This window comes from Lissotriton helveticus, chromosome 1_1, assembly GCF_964261635.1.
Source record: "Lissotriton helveticus chromosome 1_1, aLisHel1.1, whole genome shotgun sequence".
Taxonomy (NCBI): domain Eukaryota; kingdom Metazoa; phylum Chordata; class Amphibia; order Caudata; family Salamandridae; genus Lissotriton; species Lissotriton helveticus.
The window spans coordinates 54,666,751-54,684,875 of NC_136057.1; the positions used below are offsets into that span (position 1 = coordinate 54,666,751).

The 18,125-nt window shown below is 43.3% G+C and overlaps 1 protein-coding gene across 4 annotated transcripts in view; it reads right to left on the reverse strand.

Annotated features, from left to right (window-relative positions):
• Positions 1-1,099: 1,099 nt before the first annotated feature.
• LOC144822806 (uncharacterized) overlaps positions 1,100-18,125 on the reverse strand; it is a 169,954-nt gene continuing 152,928 nt past the window's right edge. For all 4 annotated transcript variants that reach the window (XM_078680916.1, XM_078680748.1, XM_078680826.1 and 1 more), the window contains one exon: positions 1,100-7,340. In XM_078680916.1, coding sequence (XP_078537042.1) covers positions 4,753-6,147 — 1,395 coding nt within the window. In that variant the 5' untranslated portion in view covers positions 6,148-7,340 and the 3' untranslated portion in view covers positions 1,100-4,752. The remainder of the gene's footprint in view (positions 7,341-18,125) is intronic.

Here is an 18,125-nt window from a genome sequence, read left to right on the forward strand (position 1 = left end):
TAAAACAGATGCAATGCGTTCAGGGTTTCCATGTTATGGAGATGGTTCAAGGTTGATGATCTGGACCAACGCACAGAACGTGGTGTGAGAAAAAGTAGCGTATGGGAGCTCATACGGACAGTACAAACATGAAACTTGTGACAGCCAAGCTATACCACAGCAGGTTCAAAGGATGATCAGCAATTCAACTCATATCTCAATTATTCAAGTGGAAAAATGGAATACCAATAAAGGCAGATCAAGGTGGAGGGATCTCAGGTTTTGGGCTCTTGGTGCCTACACTGTAGCCGTACAGTGAGGAAAAACAACTGTTCATCGTATAAAAATGTACATGAATAATAAGATCTCAGGACCATTCAGCAGCAAAGTCTATTTCAGTGCCTATGAGGTGGTAAACATAACAAAATCAGGTGAACGGTCGAGTAGGGAAAATATAAAAACAAGTTACGATAACACGGTTAACAACAAGGAGAAATAACCCGATCCTACTACTGCAGTATCGAATCACTGTTACAACAGGCCCTCTGGAGGATGAGTGATGTGGCAAGTCCAGGAAAATGACTTCAAGATATTTGTTGCCGCTCCTCCGTCAAACACATTGGACGAGTGCTCTGGTGTTCGCGCAGGATCCTCCCTTTCACTCTAACAGCCCAAGTAATCGCATCCACTTTAGCTTTACTACAAAAATTAAACACTCGTCGAGATGGACACCTTGAGGGCTATTCACAAAGGTATCTTACACCTGTGAGTACTCTGCACATGCATGGATGCTCTCTGAGACTTACTGTGCTACTTTTAGCTATCCAACATTACGAGCGTAAACACACTAAAACATGTAGAACTGCGCGTCTCTACGCCATTAAACTGAGGTGGGGCAAAATTTACCAAATGTAACTTATTACACCTAAAGTTGAGCAATAGAAAGTGCAGCCCCACACATAGCCAGTCAACGGTAATACAAAACTCTCCCTTGGAAAATACTGGAGACAGAGACTTAAAAATAGAACCCAATAGGAAATTAAGATGAATTAAAAGGATTTATTTAGCCTGCATACAAATTAAATTTTGTTTTACAAAATAACTAAAATAATTTCTTCATGCTAAAATTTTTTTTTTTTTTTTGGTGTAAAACGTTTATTAGAGCTTGGCATAGTTACACAGCGTCACGCCGACATCCCTGAGGCTGGCCGCTATCAAATCGTATGACATCATGTTCTAGGCGTCGTAGCAACCTTTACACAAATGCAATATCATTAGTTACGGTTTAGATATGTCGACAGTGAGCATATGCAACAGTAGTAGAGCAATGTGTCTTACATTTTCTCGGGTTAATAGACATGCAGCATACTATAGGAGGAGGTGGAAGAAGAAGCAGTACAAGTATATATGCACTATAGGTCAAAAAGAAAGCAAACAGTGCAAATCAAGCGATGTCTACAATCCCCCTTTTTCCCCCTCTCCCAAAAAAACAGCAACAAAAAAACAACTCTGGTGCAGAGGAAGAGCATCAAACGGGCAGAATGACCACGGTGTGGAGGGATCAGTGTCTCCGGGCAAGGTGCTAAACATCACATGTGCAGGCAGCAGCAGAGACCACGTCAGAAAGGGGGACCATGACAGTTGAAAGGAAAGGGAGGAGCGGAGACACAATTGGGGGCCAGTAGGCCACGGCAGAATTACAGCAAGGCAGTTAGAGTCATAGGCACATAGACACAAGCAAGGCTCAACTACCTCCATCAGGCATCCGCGTAGAACAGCTACGCCTCAGGTCATACCACCGCAGGAGAGCACAATTACATGACAAAAGGTGTCAACCCATATCATCAGACACTTCTCCCGGCAGCGACTGCGCGGAGTCAGGGGAGACTGCACGCTCCCGTGACCACTGTGTGAAAGGCTCCCAGATGTCCCTAGGACGGGAAGCGGTAGGCATCGTTTCCCAGTAGTGCTCGAGCTGTGTGTTGCCGTATGTCACATCCTGTACCCATGCAGTAAATGTAGGCAATGCACGACGACCCCAGTGCACCGCTACCTGTCTCTTGTCATGATAAAAATTTTAAACTTTTAATTTAAAAAATATTATAACTATTAAGAAAATAATTAGAAATAATTATATACATAACTCTTTGTAAGGCAGTGTCCTCTCTAAACAGATATGTGTATGGCAATTTAGATATTCTGAGTACATAACAAAAAAAACACAATTTCATTTTCCATGTGATTTTTTACAACAAATCTTTAAAGACATTTTTATTTAACGCATTTAAAATTAATTAAATATTTAATTAAAATACAAATTACAAATATTGTAGCATTTTTCATTTTGTTCAACATTTCAAGTACATAAAATAAATTTACATTGATATTAAACAAAAATATTTCATTTTTTTCAAGTTCAATAAACTTTTTTAATTTGTCCTATGTTTTTACAGAGAGAGCTCCACCCAAGTGTAATATATTAATGTGTATCTTTTCTTCAGCTTGAATTAAAAGTTTCACACATAAAGTAACATTTCCATTATGTATTAAGAACTATTAAATGAGTTGTAGAGAGATAATGATAATAAATGTAATTATACTTTACGAGGAGCAGAAGGGAATGGGAACATGGCTGCAGGTTGATGTCGGTCGCAGGGAGCTCCAGGGATTCGTCCGGCTTGTCTCAGACATTCCACTATCTACTACTGGAGACCTACCCACATTACCCTTCTCTAGACCGTTCTCCCACCAGATCTTCACCTCTTCCTGGCCCACAAACTCTTAAAGGCTGTTGTTAACTAAATATTTCTGATTAATTCATCTGCATCCTCTCCCCTCTCTAAGACTGTGCATCTCATTATTCCATATAACCTTCAACTTGGCGAGGAATTTAAACTTAACAGAGGCTCCCAGAGCTCTTAGCACCTCCATTTTCAGGCCCACATTAAGCCTTACTCGATTTCCAGATCCCCTGCTTTGCTTTTCAGTTTAAAAAGCTTCGATCTTTAGCTAGGACGCTCAATCAGTCGCAGCTGAACCATATATATTCTGCTATGTTGACATCCCTGAGTGCTGAGAATCTTTTTATATAATTTGGAGAGCCTACATTTTCTAAGTAAGTAAGGGAGTAAAGTCCATTTGGCAGCACTCAAGGATAGGGTACACTGAATGAAGGCTCCGGGGATCCACTGCTATACAGACTCAGCTCCCATTTAGGACTTTCCTGGGACTCCTTCGTGGTTGAGGGATGAACTCAGTCTCCAACTACAAAAGGTAAACTCTAGTACCCGGAGGGATCTGAAGTCGAGACACATCTTTATTGCAGGGTAGGACCTCCATTTGTTAACGGTAAGGGAAATCTCAAAGTTTAAATATCTGCAGCTTTTTTCACGGTGGTCAGCTCAGAGACTAACAAAAATAGAGCCCTGGGAACACAAAACACTCTTCAATGGGGATAAATGGATTAAAAAGGAAGTATCTTTGTGGTACTGGGACATGATAGCTGCAGAGGACAAGAAGAATATAGACCCACACCGAATGTGGGAGAAAGACCTGTGGCAGCTGGCTGTGGAAGACCTCTGGAAGTATCTAGAAATCTTCTTGATAAAACAGTAAAGTCTACACCGCTGAAGCAAAACCATCTCTTCACTCGCGTACTCTCAAGTATCCCCAGGTTGGAAGAGATGCAATATGACGGAAGCAGACAACAAGCATAAGTTCATGGATTGTCCTATGCTGAAACGTTACTGGAATGACTAGGTGACTATGTAGAGGAACTCACGGGCTGTGAAGTAAAGATAAGACACTCTCTGATATCCCTTGGTGTAGACTTGGCATTGATTAACCTCAATGAGCACCAAATCATTTCTCTGGTTCTGCTGTCCGAACTAGACTGGATTAAGTCAGTAAGGTGTAAGAGTCAACTAGACCTAGAGTATAACAATAAAGAAGCTTCAAAGCATAGGTCTCCTTTTGTAACCTAGCAAGCGAATCCTATTAGTTCAATGATTACACCATAACTTTGCTGAGTTGATGCTGGACTGTAGTGTGTATAATACTATTCAGCAAGACACGCAGTCACATCTACAGTAAGGAGTTTCTCAGTCCATCGACTAGGTTAACTAGTGACTGACGGTGGAATGAGTACAAAAAAGATAATTTATACTTTTCTAAAAATGAAAGTTATATGAGTGAATAATTTTTACAAAATCTCAAAATAATAAAATGCTTTCTTTTTAGCTATTTTTTGCCATTCAATTCCATTTATTTAGATTTTTATCTACTTTACAATATTTAATGTCAGATTAGTTCCTATGGGATTTTATTGGACGTCCCTACCTCCATTATTATTTAGGGAGGGTGTTGCAGTTCCAACAGAAACATGTGTCGGCTGCCGGTCCAACCATGTGGAAGGATTACTGTATCAAGCTTTCCATCATTAAACCATATGTCATCTGTTTCCAAACATATGATCTAAATGCGTTTGATTTATATATTTACTCTATTGAACAACAAGCAATGACATTTTGAATTTCTCTATGAAACTCACTGTTTGTAGATACATCAAATAAAAAATCTTTTTGTATGAATCAAATTAAACTGACTTGAGTGCCAAGGTTTATCTATTATCTTTGACATTGCCACTGGGCTCTTTGAGAACAGTGGATAACACCTTAGGGAGTGGGGTGAAAATCTATAAACTTGAGGGGCACCAATACTGTGACTTAATATCTAATGCACTTAGAGAGTGATGTGCTACCAGCAGGACCACCACTACCATTTGTAAATATTGTGTGTTTTCTTATGTTGAGTGAGATTACTTTTCTGACTGAAGCTTCTCTGGCATTCAGTGCACTGATAAGGTCTTTCACCAGTGTGTGTTCTCTCATGTTGAGCAAGACTTGATTCCCGGTTGAAGCTTTTCTGGCATTCAGAGCACTGATAAGGTTTTTCCCCAGTGTGGATTCTCTGGTGTTGAATGAGATTGACCTTACAAACAAAGCTTTTTTGGCACTCTGAGCACGGATAAGGTTTGTCCTCTGTGTGTGTTTTCTTATGTTCAGTGAGATTTCTTTTCTGACTGAACATTTTCTGGCATTCGGTGCACTGATAAGGTCTTTCACCAGTGTGAGCTCTCTCATGTTTAATGAGACTGGCCTTACAACTAAACCGTTTTGGGCACTTTGAGCACTGATAAGGTTTGTACCCAGTGTGTTTTATCTCATGCCGAGTGAGATAACTTTTCCAAATGAAGCTTTTCATGCATTCAGAGCACTGATAAGGTTTTTGCCCAGTGTGGATTCTTTCATGTTTAATGAGTCTGCCCTTACAACTGAAACTTTTTGGGCACTTTGAGCACTGATAAGGTTTGTACCCAGTGTGTGTTTTCTTATGTTCAGTGAGATTACCTTTCTGACTGTAGCTTTTCTGGCATTCGGTGCACTTATAAGGTCTTTCACCAGTGTGTGTTCTCTCATGTTGAGCAAGACTTGATTCCCGGTTGAAGCTTATGTGGCATTCAGAGCACTGATAAGGTTTTTGCCCAGTGTGGATTCTCTCATGTCGATTGAGATTTCCTTTACAACGGAAACGTTTTTGGCATTCTGAGCACTGATAAGGTTTGTAGCCAGTGTGTGTTATCTTATGTTGAGTGAGATGACTATTATGACTGAAGCTTTTCAGGCATTCAGAGCACTGATAAGGTTTTAGTCCAGTGTGTGTTCTTTCATGTTGAATGAGGCAGTCTTTCCGACTAAAGCTTTTCTGGCACTCTGAGCACTGATAAAGATTTAGCCCAGTGTGGATTTTCTCATGAGAAATTAGACTGTCCTGACGACTGAAGCTTATTTGGCACTCTGAGCACTGATAAGGTTTGTACCCACTGTGAATCCATTCATGTCGTGTGAGACTACTTTTCTTACTGAAGCTTTTCTGGCACTCCGTGCACTGATATGGTTTTACCCCAGTGTGGATTGTCACATGTTGAATGAGAGAGGATTTTTGAGTAAAGCATTTCTGGCATTCAGGACACTGATAAGGTTTTTGTCCAGTGTCAGTTCTCTCGTGTTTAGTGGGGTGGGATTGATAACTAAAGCTGTTCTCAAATCCATTACTCCTATTCGCGTTATGGGAATTTTCATGTTGGGTTTGCTCCTGGACACCGGCCATGTGAAGACTGTATCTGATTCCAGAGTTTGTACTCGTTTATGCTACACTCAGCATTAACTTCTAAAATACACGGCAGATGCTCTTCTTAACATTTGTATTTAACTAATTATATCTTTTATCTGGAGACTATTTTCCTACTTTTAAAGGCAGCCTGTCTAACCTGTTTTATAAACATTCACTGAGGAGCCCCTTGAATTAGTGAGATGGGCTCATTTTCTCCAAGTTATGCCCGAGTGAGTTCTATCAAGTTGAATTAACTCATTTTGTGACTCCGGTTTATCAGATTCGATTTAGAAGTTTTAAAATAACTGATAAGGTCTTTGGGGTTTAGTTTTTGCCGTTAAAGTATATTTGTTCATACAAGTAATGACAGGTGATTAGGGCATGCCAGGGTGGTTTTATGAATTATCAATACATAGCACTGGCCTCTTTTAAACTTTGTGCAGGTACATTCTTTGCCACTCTAGTGGCTAGGGCAAGTACATGATCAACTTTGGTAGTCCGAGCCACTTTGAAAATACTCTGATCAACCCAAGAGACAGAGTTGATGGGGGATAATGTTTCGATATTGGAGATGATAATACAGCGTCTTTGCTGTAATGAGAAAGAGCATTTACAATTTGTTTTTTTCTTAACAATGTCTTCTCTCTAACAATCACTTGAGACGTAGACAAAAGCTCGTTCTTTTAAACTGCAGTTATTTGTCGTTCTGACAATTCTGTCACATCACATGCACAAATACTGTTTTTTTAGGAGGGGTTTGGGTCTCCAGGGCATTTCTCATAAACCATCAGACAGAATTTTCAACACTGATTATTCTCAAATACACTGTGTGGGTATCCAATGTAGCAAATGTTCTTTGTCCAACCAATCTTGAAATGTTTCTTTTAAGTGAAAATATTTTTACAATTAGTAGATGCAGACTTTCAATTTACTCTCGAGTTCCATTCATACTTCAGAGAGTCCTCAATCTCAGTAAATGACTCTTCGTAAACATTTACCGTAATTTCTTTAAATATTTGACAAATTTCACACTCAGCAGTTTCTTACGCTCCAAATTCATCAACATTCCTGGCACATATAATATGTTTCTCCTCTAGAGCTCGAGGATGTTTTAACTTTCCTTGAAATAATCCTTTTTATTGTGTTTCACTAAATTAAAACCTTCTTTTTTCTGTTCATGCTTCAGTCACCTGGAGGAATAGAATGTGATATTGTAAATCAACATAAAGAACAAATATTTATGACTTTGTACTTTGCAGAATGAAGGCATATATAGAAGCAAGATAGGCAATCAGTTTGAGTTGCATTTCTAATAGTGGTGAAACAGCTCGGGGACACTGTGTAGAAAGGGAGCTTGGAAACACTGGAACTCAAGGTTGTGAAAGCAAAACAAGTGAATCTTTAGGAAAGAATCACAAGTTAGACATGTATTCTAACACTTATTATCACACGCAGCCAATATATTTGTAATACTTTTAATGAATTATCAGATGCTATTTATTCCACTGCACACTGGGAGTGGGTGGAGGGCCGGGCTGGCTCCAGCAATTGTGCTATCTGCCCTTTGACCTTTGCTGACAGTGAGGAATCTTGCTGTATTAAACCGGCAGGCAATTAAAAAAAGGAAACCCGGACGGCAACCTCTAATTGGTGTCACACCAGAAAAGTGGTATAAGCGAAATTAGATCAGGGCGGATTAGGCAGGTGCCCCCGCTACAAAAATCACACAAACTAAAAAGTCACAAAAAAAGTCAACTACAACAAGGGGGACATCAACAAGATCCCAAGGGATAGGAAACCATCCCAGCCCAATACTTCCTCCACTGGAAACCAATTTTGGAAAAGCGAAAAGGTCGGAACGAGAAATAAATACATTTTATTTTCTGAAAGACCTGGCAGCAGCAATCTTATCGGAAACAGGAAGCACAAGCATTTACAATGCAATGGTTTTGCCTTTGTTAAAGTTAGAGCTATTGGCATTGCTCTTGACATTATTTTTATTTATGTTTTTTTTAACATAAATAAATGGCATTGTCATTTACAATGCCACTAGCTTTATCTTTCGCAAATGACACACACAAACACCCATAGAGAGCCCCCCCAAACACACACAGAGCCCCCCACACACACAGCCACACAAAGCCCCCCACACACACAGCCACACAAAGCCCCCCACACACACCCACACAGAGCCCTCCACACACACCCACACAGAGCCCCCCCCACACACCTTCTGGCACAATATCTTTTCTCCTCATCAAAATAACTGCCACGCCCCTTTCTTTGTTCTGAAAATGTGCCTACATGTAAGAGTGCAAGAGGCTAAAATGTGAATGCACTTGTGTTTAAGAGACCCATGGAACTTCAGTTCTAATTGATATCCTGATGCCGGTAAGCAGAAATGTCAGCAATAGATGTTGGCATTCTTTACATGCATTTCACTTGTCGCCGTAAAGCTCTACTTTCGCCTCTATTATAATGTTTCACCTTGAAAACACAGTGGCACTCTTCGAGTTGGTGGCACCCAGTAGAACACAGGAGCAAGGACTTCACACTACCTAAAATACATGGACGAGCTACAAATGATCACGTTCGCTGTCCCATGATAGCTACAGCACAACAGCTAAATAAATGGCATTGTCATTTACAATGCCAATAGCTTAATCTCTCGCAAATGCCACCCATATACACCCACACAGAGCCCCTCCACACAGAGCTCCCCCCACAGACACAGGGCCCCCCCACACAGAGCCCCCCACACACAGCTCCCCACACACAGCCACACAGAGCCCCCACACACACTGCGAGCCCCCCCACACACCCACACAGAGCCCTCCACACACCCACACAGAGCCCCCCACACAGAGCCCTCCCACACACCCACACACCCACACAGAGCCCCCCACACACCCACACAGAGCCCTCCACACACCCACACAGAGCCCCTCACACAGAGCCCTCCACACACCCACACAGAGCCCCCCACACACCCACACAGAGCCCCCCACACACCCACACAGAGCCCCCCCACACACTGCGAGCCCCCTCCAGGCAAAACCTAAATGCAAGTCCCAAATATTCATGGATTTACCACAAACATAGCACCTTTACGCAGGACCAGAAGCAATTACACCATGAGGCATTTAAAAGTTTCAGTACATTAGTTATTCAGTTGCCATGAAATAATGCTTTAGGCCCTGGAACACCAATGGTAAACACACGTAGCCGCCTGTCTCAGTCCCTGTGTTTTTATCTATTTATTTATGCAACTTTATATAGCGCGGACTTTACCCGAAGGTGTCAGAGCGCTTCACAGAAGTACCAATAATGAAATGAATGTGTGGTGACTTGTGGTGACATCGAGTTGCATCACTAGCCTGTGACATACGAGAAGGTCGGGTTTTTCAGCTGGCAAATGACGGAAGTAGAGTGCCCCATAGGGTCTGCTTCAGTGTTCATTGTTGGCTTTACCGGGGAATGCCCTGGCACTCTTCAAGCACTGCTCTTCATGCACACTCTCGTCCTTCAATTCCCTCCCCTAGTACTCTTCCCACACGGTCTCCTCCTCTTACACTACACTCTTCCCACCCGTCCCTCGCCCTTCGTCTGTTGTGAAGAAGATTGTCAATTGAGCAAGTGCTTGCTTGACTGTTTGTTTTTTTTGCTTTTAATTCGAGTAGCCTTTTTTCGCATTCAGTTGGGCCAGACTAGAAGCGATTTTGAGGAACCTTTAGTGGCCCCAACCCAAACATCACTCTCTTTAGTTAAGCTTAAAGGGCACTTTTGTCTGACACGAAACACGCTTTCCTCTCCCTTCCACTGAAGCAGCTGCAGTTCGCCGTAACTAATCTTGGAGTCAGAGGAAAATGTGGTTCCTGGCTTCATCCCAATACAGGGTAATGTGGCGCATCGTCCATCGGCATAGAGTGAAGTTTCTTACCTGTTGGAAAGGGAGAGGAGTTTAAGCTGATTAGTGGTAACAGCAGCTGGACAGAGAGCAGCAGCAGGAATGAGCTATCCTCAATGACCCTCTGCGTTTAACCCGCCCTCTTCCGAAACGATCAGCTGAGATAGGCCCTGGGACTGTTTGTGTAGCCCACACAACCAATTAGAGGAAAGTACTGGACTTGTTTATTGCTCTTACTCCAGAGCGCGCCTCTTGCAAAGAAAGTCACGTAACTGCGCGGAATCCCAAAACGACAATGGGCACAGTTTATTTTTCCTCCCTCTTCTATTTAATTTTCCCACCATTGCACTTCGGGCAGTTTACGGAAAGGGACGGCTTTTCAAGTAACCGTCACTGCTCCTCCCTCGCCGCTGGCCTGTCCTCTCAGAGCGCCACCTCCACACTGCCCGGTGCTCCCTGCTGCCTCCCGGAGCCCTCTGCCAGACACACTTCACCCTCACCCTACCGAGGTCCTCCCCCCTCACCTGTACTCACTGTGCCGCTGATGTACCGACCTCCTGAGCGCCATCCCTGCTGTTCGCGGGCATCTTGCGGAACAGGCCTGCTATATATACATCGGGAGGCTGCCAAACCGAGCATGGTGTCCCCGCGCTCAGTAGTAATTAAAACAAGCGCATTTCTCTCACCGCCGAGGGTTCAAGTTCCACTTTCTGCCCTGCCTCGGGCTCCGGGGAATGGTCGGCGGCTCCTTTAAGAGCATACAAAGGCTTCTCGCTTCTAATGCACTGACGGCCACTAAAGTTCAAATGTGGTCAGAGCCTTCGTGTTGAGTGGGCAAGGAGGGGTGTGGAGGGCGGGGTAGGGCTGGCATGGGTGGGTGCAGAGGGGAGGTGAGTGTGCTCCGCTTCACAGGGGCTGGAACGTCCTTCAGAGCGGAGTTCCTGCCCTCCGCCTGCCCCTCCCGCCACACCGCCCCTCATTGGTCGGGAGTAGGGTGAGATGACACCTGAGGAGCCCTGCCTGACGCTCACTTCGTCTTCGCTGGGGGCATTGACGGCAGGGAGAGCAACTCTACAGGCAGCTGACAGCCTTCCGAGGGAGGAGGCCCCGCGGAGTCGAGGTGTGCATAGGAAGTGCACACTCGTGTGCACACACAAGCCGCAGCTCACTCCTCGTGTGCACACAAGCTGCAACGCAATCCTCGTGTGCACACAAGCTTCACGGAGGCTGACAACTGGTCCGGGGCGCTGCACTGCTCCACACCCCCACAGGTAGAGATGACGGGGTTGACAGAAATGCTGCAACCTCCCCTCACCCGGCAGCCGAGACTTCCGGCCACTGAGGCCAGACAATTGGTGAGAAGATTGGAGACGGCCAGGTTTGTCATTAGCAGCTTGTACGGCTGAAATCGGCATCGTGCCTTTGGCAGGGAGTGCAATGAGGGCGGGTGCCGTCAATGCCAGCACAGATTCGGGGGCGTTCCCGAGAACAGGCTTTCGGCTGACGTAGCCAAAAGCCAAAAATTCTCGGAAACGCCCCCGAATCTGGTCCGAGATTGACGGACAGAGCCCTCTCCCAATGGCTAGCCTCCATTTATGGAGCTAGCCAATGGGAGGAGGGGGCGGATACCCGACCCCACACACAGATCATAAGATTTTTCCTAGCGCATGCGTACTTCGTACGCATTTGCTAGGCAAAACCTAATAAAGGGTTTGCTCACATCTCTTGCCCCACAAAAACCAATGGCTTCGGAAACGCAAGAGGCACAACAACCAGCACCTTATGCAATGGCACCATTTACAGAGCCCAAACACAGGGAAAGTGTAGGAAAAATGGAACAAATGTTAACAAATTCAATAGATGAGGAAAATCAGCTAAAAACACACTAAACAAAAAGTAGGAAAAAAAAATTGTACAGGCAATTATACACTCAGTGAATAATCACAAGAGCGATTTGGAAGACATTAAGCAAACATGTATAGAACTGACTACTGAACCTAAAAAAAGAAACAGTCAACAGGATGAAATAGCAATAGCATCCAAGTTCAAAACACTGGATCACTTTCACTCAACTCCTAACAGAGATAAACAGGTTGAGGAGAATCGATGCTACGATTCCCCTTCAACACCCTGTGATATAAAGGCTTCAAAGAAGGACGGTCAGCAAAGTTCATGGTTGCACTCCACATTAATATTGGACAATGCTGAACTTGTAAAAGCCCTGGAGACAAAAAAAAAAAATCAGTCAAACTTGGCAATTACTCCTGTAACCTCACAAATAGAAACTACAAATCAATTATACAAAACAAAACAAGTTCCTGCAACAAGATCAATTGGCACTGAAACAAAGCAGGACCTTTCCTCAATTATAGAAACATCAAGCCACTCTTCTTCTCAAATCTAACAGACCTAAAGAATTATTCAATACATGGTTCAGTACTCAACTCAAGGCAGGATCAATTTGATATACAAACATGAAAATAGTTTAAGTATTTCGTCATTTCAGCAGAATAATTCCAAAACAGGAGGATACGAAACCTGTAAACCGAAAAAATATATCAACCAAACGGAGACAGGCAACCTATCCTCTTTACACTCCTCATTATAAAGCATTCTGCAAACGTCGATATCAGCACTAAATATGCAATCTGATAAATTAGATCTTCAGATCGACCCTATGAACATTATGGAAACACATGTCTCTGGTAAGTATATCTATTTTGGTGTTAATACTAAACAGCTGAAGAAGGTCCAATCACCTAAGAGCACAGATCCACAATGTATCTGCAAATGCGACCAAATAATAGATAAATTAAGTACTCTGCCAGCTATACTAATTGATATATTGAAAGAAATAAAGCACAAGGCCGATCATAAACTAATTTTAAGGCAAATTCCAGAGGAACACACAAAGAGCAATTGCAGTTATTAGACAACTCACCAAAAAAGGAAACCTATGAACAACAGGGAGGACAACCAAATGTGTCAGGTTGTGTAAATACAAAAGAAACCCAAAACGATATATAGCTGATCCAGTTAACAACTAGTGGCCTACAATCTCTTACTACAAAAGCAAAAAACACATTCACCCAAGTATTAACAAAAAGGCAAAAAAAACGTGCTAGAAAGGGAAGACAGAACATGAATGGTCCCACGCAAAACGATGCAGAGGCCAAAACATTCTACTCACTGTTTAGTGCTACGCAAAGAAAAGAAATCTCTTCCAGAAACAAAGATCGTAGAAGAAAAATGTACGCTAATGGTTCAATCAGCGGATAGAATTTCGCCCCCTCGTTCTAATAAGTTAAAAAATAAATCTAATGAAAATAGCGCAAAAAAGTGGAAGGCAAGTCAGAAGGACAAAGACAAGCAAACCCTACCCAAACCAGCCTTACCTCTAAAGGAAATAGATGCAAATAGATTTTTTTTTCAAAAGGGTGGCTTTCCAGACACCTTGCAAATGGAGACATTAACTTCAGATACTGAACATGACATTCCATCAACTAGTCACCCCGAGGTACCATTGTGTAATTGCTCTGAACAGAACCTCTTGGAAAGGCCCAAACTTACCAATAATACCGGAGAGGTCGTTTGCACTTCACACGGGAACCCTATCATGAACGTGCCGAGTTGAGTCCGCGCTGTTGGTACACAGTCAGAAAAACTTGCGGAGCCTATCATAGCCAGCCTGATTTTCAACAACTGTCTCGGTGGCACACAAAATAGCAGGATAACTATACTGAAGCTAATGAAAGTCAACAGTATTACGGTTCCAACTGGGACTCTAACTCTCCCCAGGCCTTGGTGCTTCTCGATCTGTCCGCTGCCTTTGACACGGTGGACCATTCCATCCTTCTCGACCGTGTCAGGGCAGCGGGCATCCAAGGCACCGCCTTCTCCTGGCTCTCCTCATTCCTCCAGGGCAGGACGCAGGCCGTTCGTCTCTCTGCCCCCCACCCCCGGCCATTACCCTGTGGGGTCCCCCAGGGTTCCTCTCTATCCCCTCTTTTTTTGAATCTTTATATCTATCCCCTTATCGTTTCTCTGCTTAGCATGGAGGTCTCTGTGTATAATTACGCAGATGACCTTCAGCTAGTTTTTGATCTTTCCCCTGGCCCTGATTCTTGCCTTAAATTCCAATCTGTACTTATTTTTATTTCCAAATGGATGAATCAAAATCATCTCAAGCTAAACTCGGACAAAACGGAGTTGGTCCTGACTGGGGGTGCCGCCAGTCTTTGGACTCCTGCCTTTTGGCCTTCCATCTTCGGCCCCCCCCGGTCCCTTTGGGAACAGTTAGAACTCTGGGTATTAAAATCAGTTAGGACCTTTCCATGCGTCCCCAGGTTAGCTCTGTTGTGTCATCCTGCTTCCTTTCCCTTAGGATAATCCGTAAAATTTCTCGTTTTTTTTCTACTGATGCCCTTAAAATAATTGTTTTGGCTATGATTCTTTCACGGTTGGACTATGGGAATTGCCTGTATGTGGGCATCCCTGCTTATGAACTTCGGCGCCTCCAGATTATACAGAATGAGGCTGCCCGCCTTATTCATCGGCTTCCCAGGTCCAACCATGCCACTCCCCTACTCAAATCCCTTCACTGGCTCCCCATCCTACAGAGAACTCTCTTCAAGATGGGATGTCTAGTTTTTAGGGCTCAAGCCTGTACTGCCCCCCTTTTCATCAATTCCTTGATTGCTCATTATCACCCTTGTCGCAACCTTCGTTCCTCCACTCAGGCCCTCCTCACAGTCCCCCGTTTCCGCAAATCCAGAACCGGTGGCACTAGTTTTTCCATTCTCGCCCCCCGTTTCTGGAACAGTCTCCCACTTACCCTTAGATCCATAACTGATTATTTGCTTTTTCGTAAAGCGCTAAAAACCCATCTGTTTACACAAGCCTTTACAAATCTGTAAACTCCTGGCTGCCCCCACCTTCTGACACTATCAACCCTAGCGCCAGGAAACCGCTTGGTCACAGTGCGCTTTACAAATACTTTCAACATCAACATCACTTTGAACTAATTATTGAGAATACATGAGACATACCTAGTATTTATTCGCATGACACGTCCTTTTGAATTACTTTCATAGGCGGCTTTTTTGCTCTAATATTTGAAACAAGAAATAGATGGACTTTCCTTATTGACCAGCAACTTCCCTGGTCGACGCCATCCACAGTGGAAGACTTCGGGAATCAAACTATTGTGCAGCTTCTCACGCCCTTAAAATCGGGAACAAGCCTTAAGGAAGTCACTTGGTGTCGGCTGTCGTGTATTTGGATCAAGATTATGAGGACATAACCATCAATCGGATTCTCTTGAATGTTATATATTTTTGAGGGGAAATGGTCTCTTCTTGGTCCTTTTTGTAAACCATGTCTTAAATGATTGTTTGGATTACATAATCACTGTTTTTTTAACTCAAATCTGTTTGTTGCCAGTGATATTATAAGTATGAACAATGTAGTGTGTTATGACTAACTACGAACAGGAGATGTCACTTTTGAGTGCCGGGATATTTGTATAATTATATTGCACTTCACTTGTGTTTGCATAAACTTGCTGCACCATACCAGCATCATCAACAATCAAGTTTCATTGGTCTCCCTCTCCTTGAAAAAAAAGAAGAGCCCAAAGGTCAAAATTGGGGAAAACATAAATAGGAGACAGAGTATATCCAGTGTCGGGTCTGCCAATAAGAAGGAACAAATTAAGGGATTGTCTGCTAACAGCCCCATGCGGAGATGGGTTCCATCAAAAGGAGGGATAAAAACTGTTATGTCAAGGTTATCTGATGTAGGATTGACGGACAAGGCTACAAATGTCACCAGTGTACGTGGTGCAAGCTGCTCAGAAACTGACCTTGATTCAGAATCCTGCATAACGCCTAAGAGAAATGGTGACTCAGGCCAAAATGGACCACTTACGGTATCTGGTTCACGTGGTTCATTTCAATTATCTCACTCGTTGAGCCCGGGCGAGGATTCGCAAAGAAGGCGCTCCAAGGAAAACGATGCTCCAATACTCTTCTTGATATTACAAGCCTTAAAAGATCAGAGGGAGGAGACGAGAGATCTCTTTGCCCAGATTAGGGCAGACAATCTTAGTATTCAACTATCCTTGAAGGAAGTAACAGGGAAAGTTGGGGAAATGACCGGCGAGATAACAGAGATACAGCATAGAGTGGTCACTACTGAGGAGGTTACTGCTAAAGTAGTAAATTTAACACAGCAGCATGACGACCAGTTAGCAAGCCTCTAATTTAAACTTGAAGAGTTGGAAAATAGGCAAAGGAGGCAACATTTTAAATTATTTGGTATCCCTGAAGGGCAAGAGGGTTCAGGCACCAGATCAGCCATTGTCCAAGTAATGCAGAAGGCCTTCCCGGATCTGGTGGACTGGAACTGGGACTGCCAGATCCAGAGGGCTCACAGACTCCCTCTAGTTAAGCGTCGAAATAATGACCGCTATTCAAGGCCGTTTTTATTATATTTTGGGAACTATTTGCTGAGACAAGCAGTTTCTTTAAAAGTGAGCCCGCACCGCGGTCGCTGTAGGGTATTACTCGATTTTTTTCTGCTCTGACTTTTGAAAGGCAACTATGGACAGGCGATGGCGGTTGAGACAGTTAATTGACCCCCTAAAAGCTACCGGGGCACATGCTTTTTTTACAGGAGCCAGCTCGCCTGAAGATCATCAGGAGTGGCCAAATGTTATCTTTTACGTCTGAACTTGAGGCAAAGGAGGTGTTATTAAAATGGCAGAAAGAGGGGACTGCTAAAGATTGAGAAGGGATTAGTAGCTGTAATGTTAAGGCCTAAAACTAGTTAAAGGGGATAAGCTGGCTCCTCCTTGCTCGTGGCTAGCTATCCTAATCATCCTTGTTGCATTAAACTGGTTTTCTTATTCCCCTTTTTTTTTTCCTCTTTCTTTTTTTCTTTTTTACTGTCACTCAGATTGCAGAAGACTCAGCCACCTCGTATGTTTTTTTTCTCTCCGGCTAATTGTATTAGGGGATTGTGACTACTTGGCGGCCATCATGGCTGCAGGTTTCCAGTTTCCAGAGCACTGGCAGCAACAGGAAGGGGTTGATTCCTCCTTTAGTTTGTGGGGGCGGGAGGTGGAGGGTGGTGTGTTAAAGGGGAAAAAGTCAACACAATTGTAGGGATAAAGGTGGAAAAAAGCAAGTGCATATCTAAGATGGAAAGTAAGCAACAAAGTAATCAAAAAAATATTCAAAAGCTAATGGAAGTAAATAATAGAAAAAGCAGGGAGGAATTAATGCTAGGATGGCAGTGATAAAGTGCTTAGCATGGAATGTGGTTGGTCTCAACAGCAAGATTAAGAGACAGTTAGTAGCAGAAGAACTTAAAATGTATAACCCCCAGATTGTTATGCTGTGAGAAACACACCTTTCTTACAAAGATAGAGTTTTTCTGAGACATTTAGGTTATGAAGTGATAGTTAGCTCGGCGCAAACTGTGTCTATTCGGGGGGTAGCTATTTTGAAGAGTAACCGATTTGGAGCAGAATTTTGAAGGACATAGTCCGATAAAGGGGGTAGATGGGCTATCGCGCAAGTGAAAATAGTCGGTGAAAAGTATGTGTTTTGTTCACTCTACGACCCAAACATAGACGATCCTACTATAATAGAGGCAGCGACTTTGGAGTTATTAAATTGGCAAGGGGAGCGGTTGGTGATGGGGGATATTAATTGTATAATGGATTATGGAGTAGACACTACAAGGAGAGGGGCTTTTCAAAGGATGAGGAAAACACGGGCAGCTATATGGGAGCTGGGGCGTTTGCTGGCAATCAAGGATGTTTGGAGGACCCTCTATCCCAATATAGCAGGTTATACGTACTACTCTGCCCCTCATAAGCTATATTCAAGAATTGATATGGCTTGGGCATCAGATAATATCTTATGGTTGAGCAATATGGAAATATGTCTGAGGGTCAAGTCAGACCATAACCCTGTTCTTTTCATACTTAAAATCTCCCCCGAGCATAAAAGCACTCGATCTTTGTCCTTTCCCAGATATATGCGGACAGATGAAGGGTTTA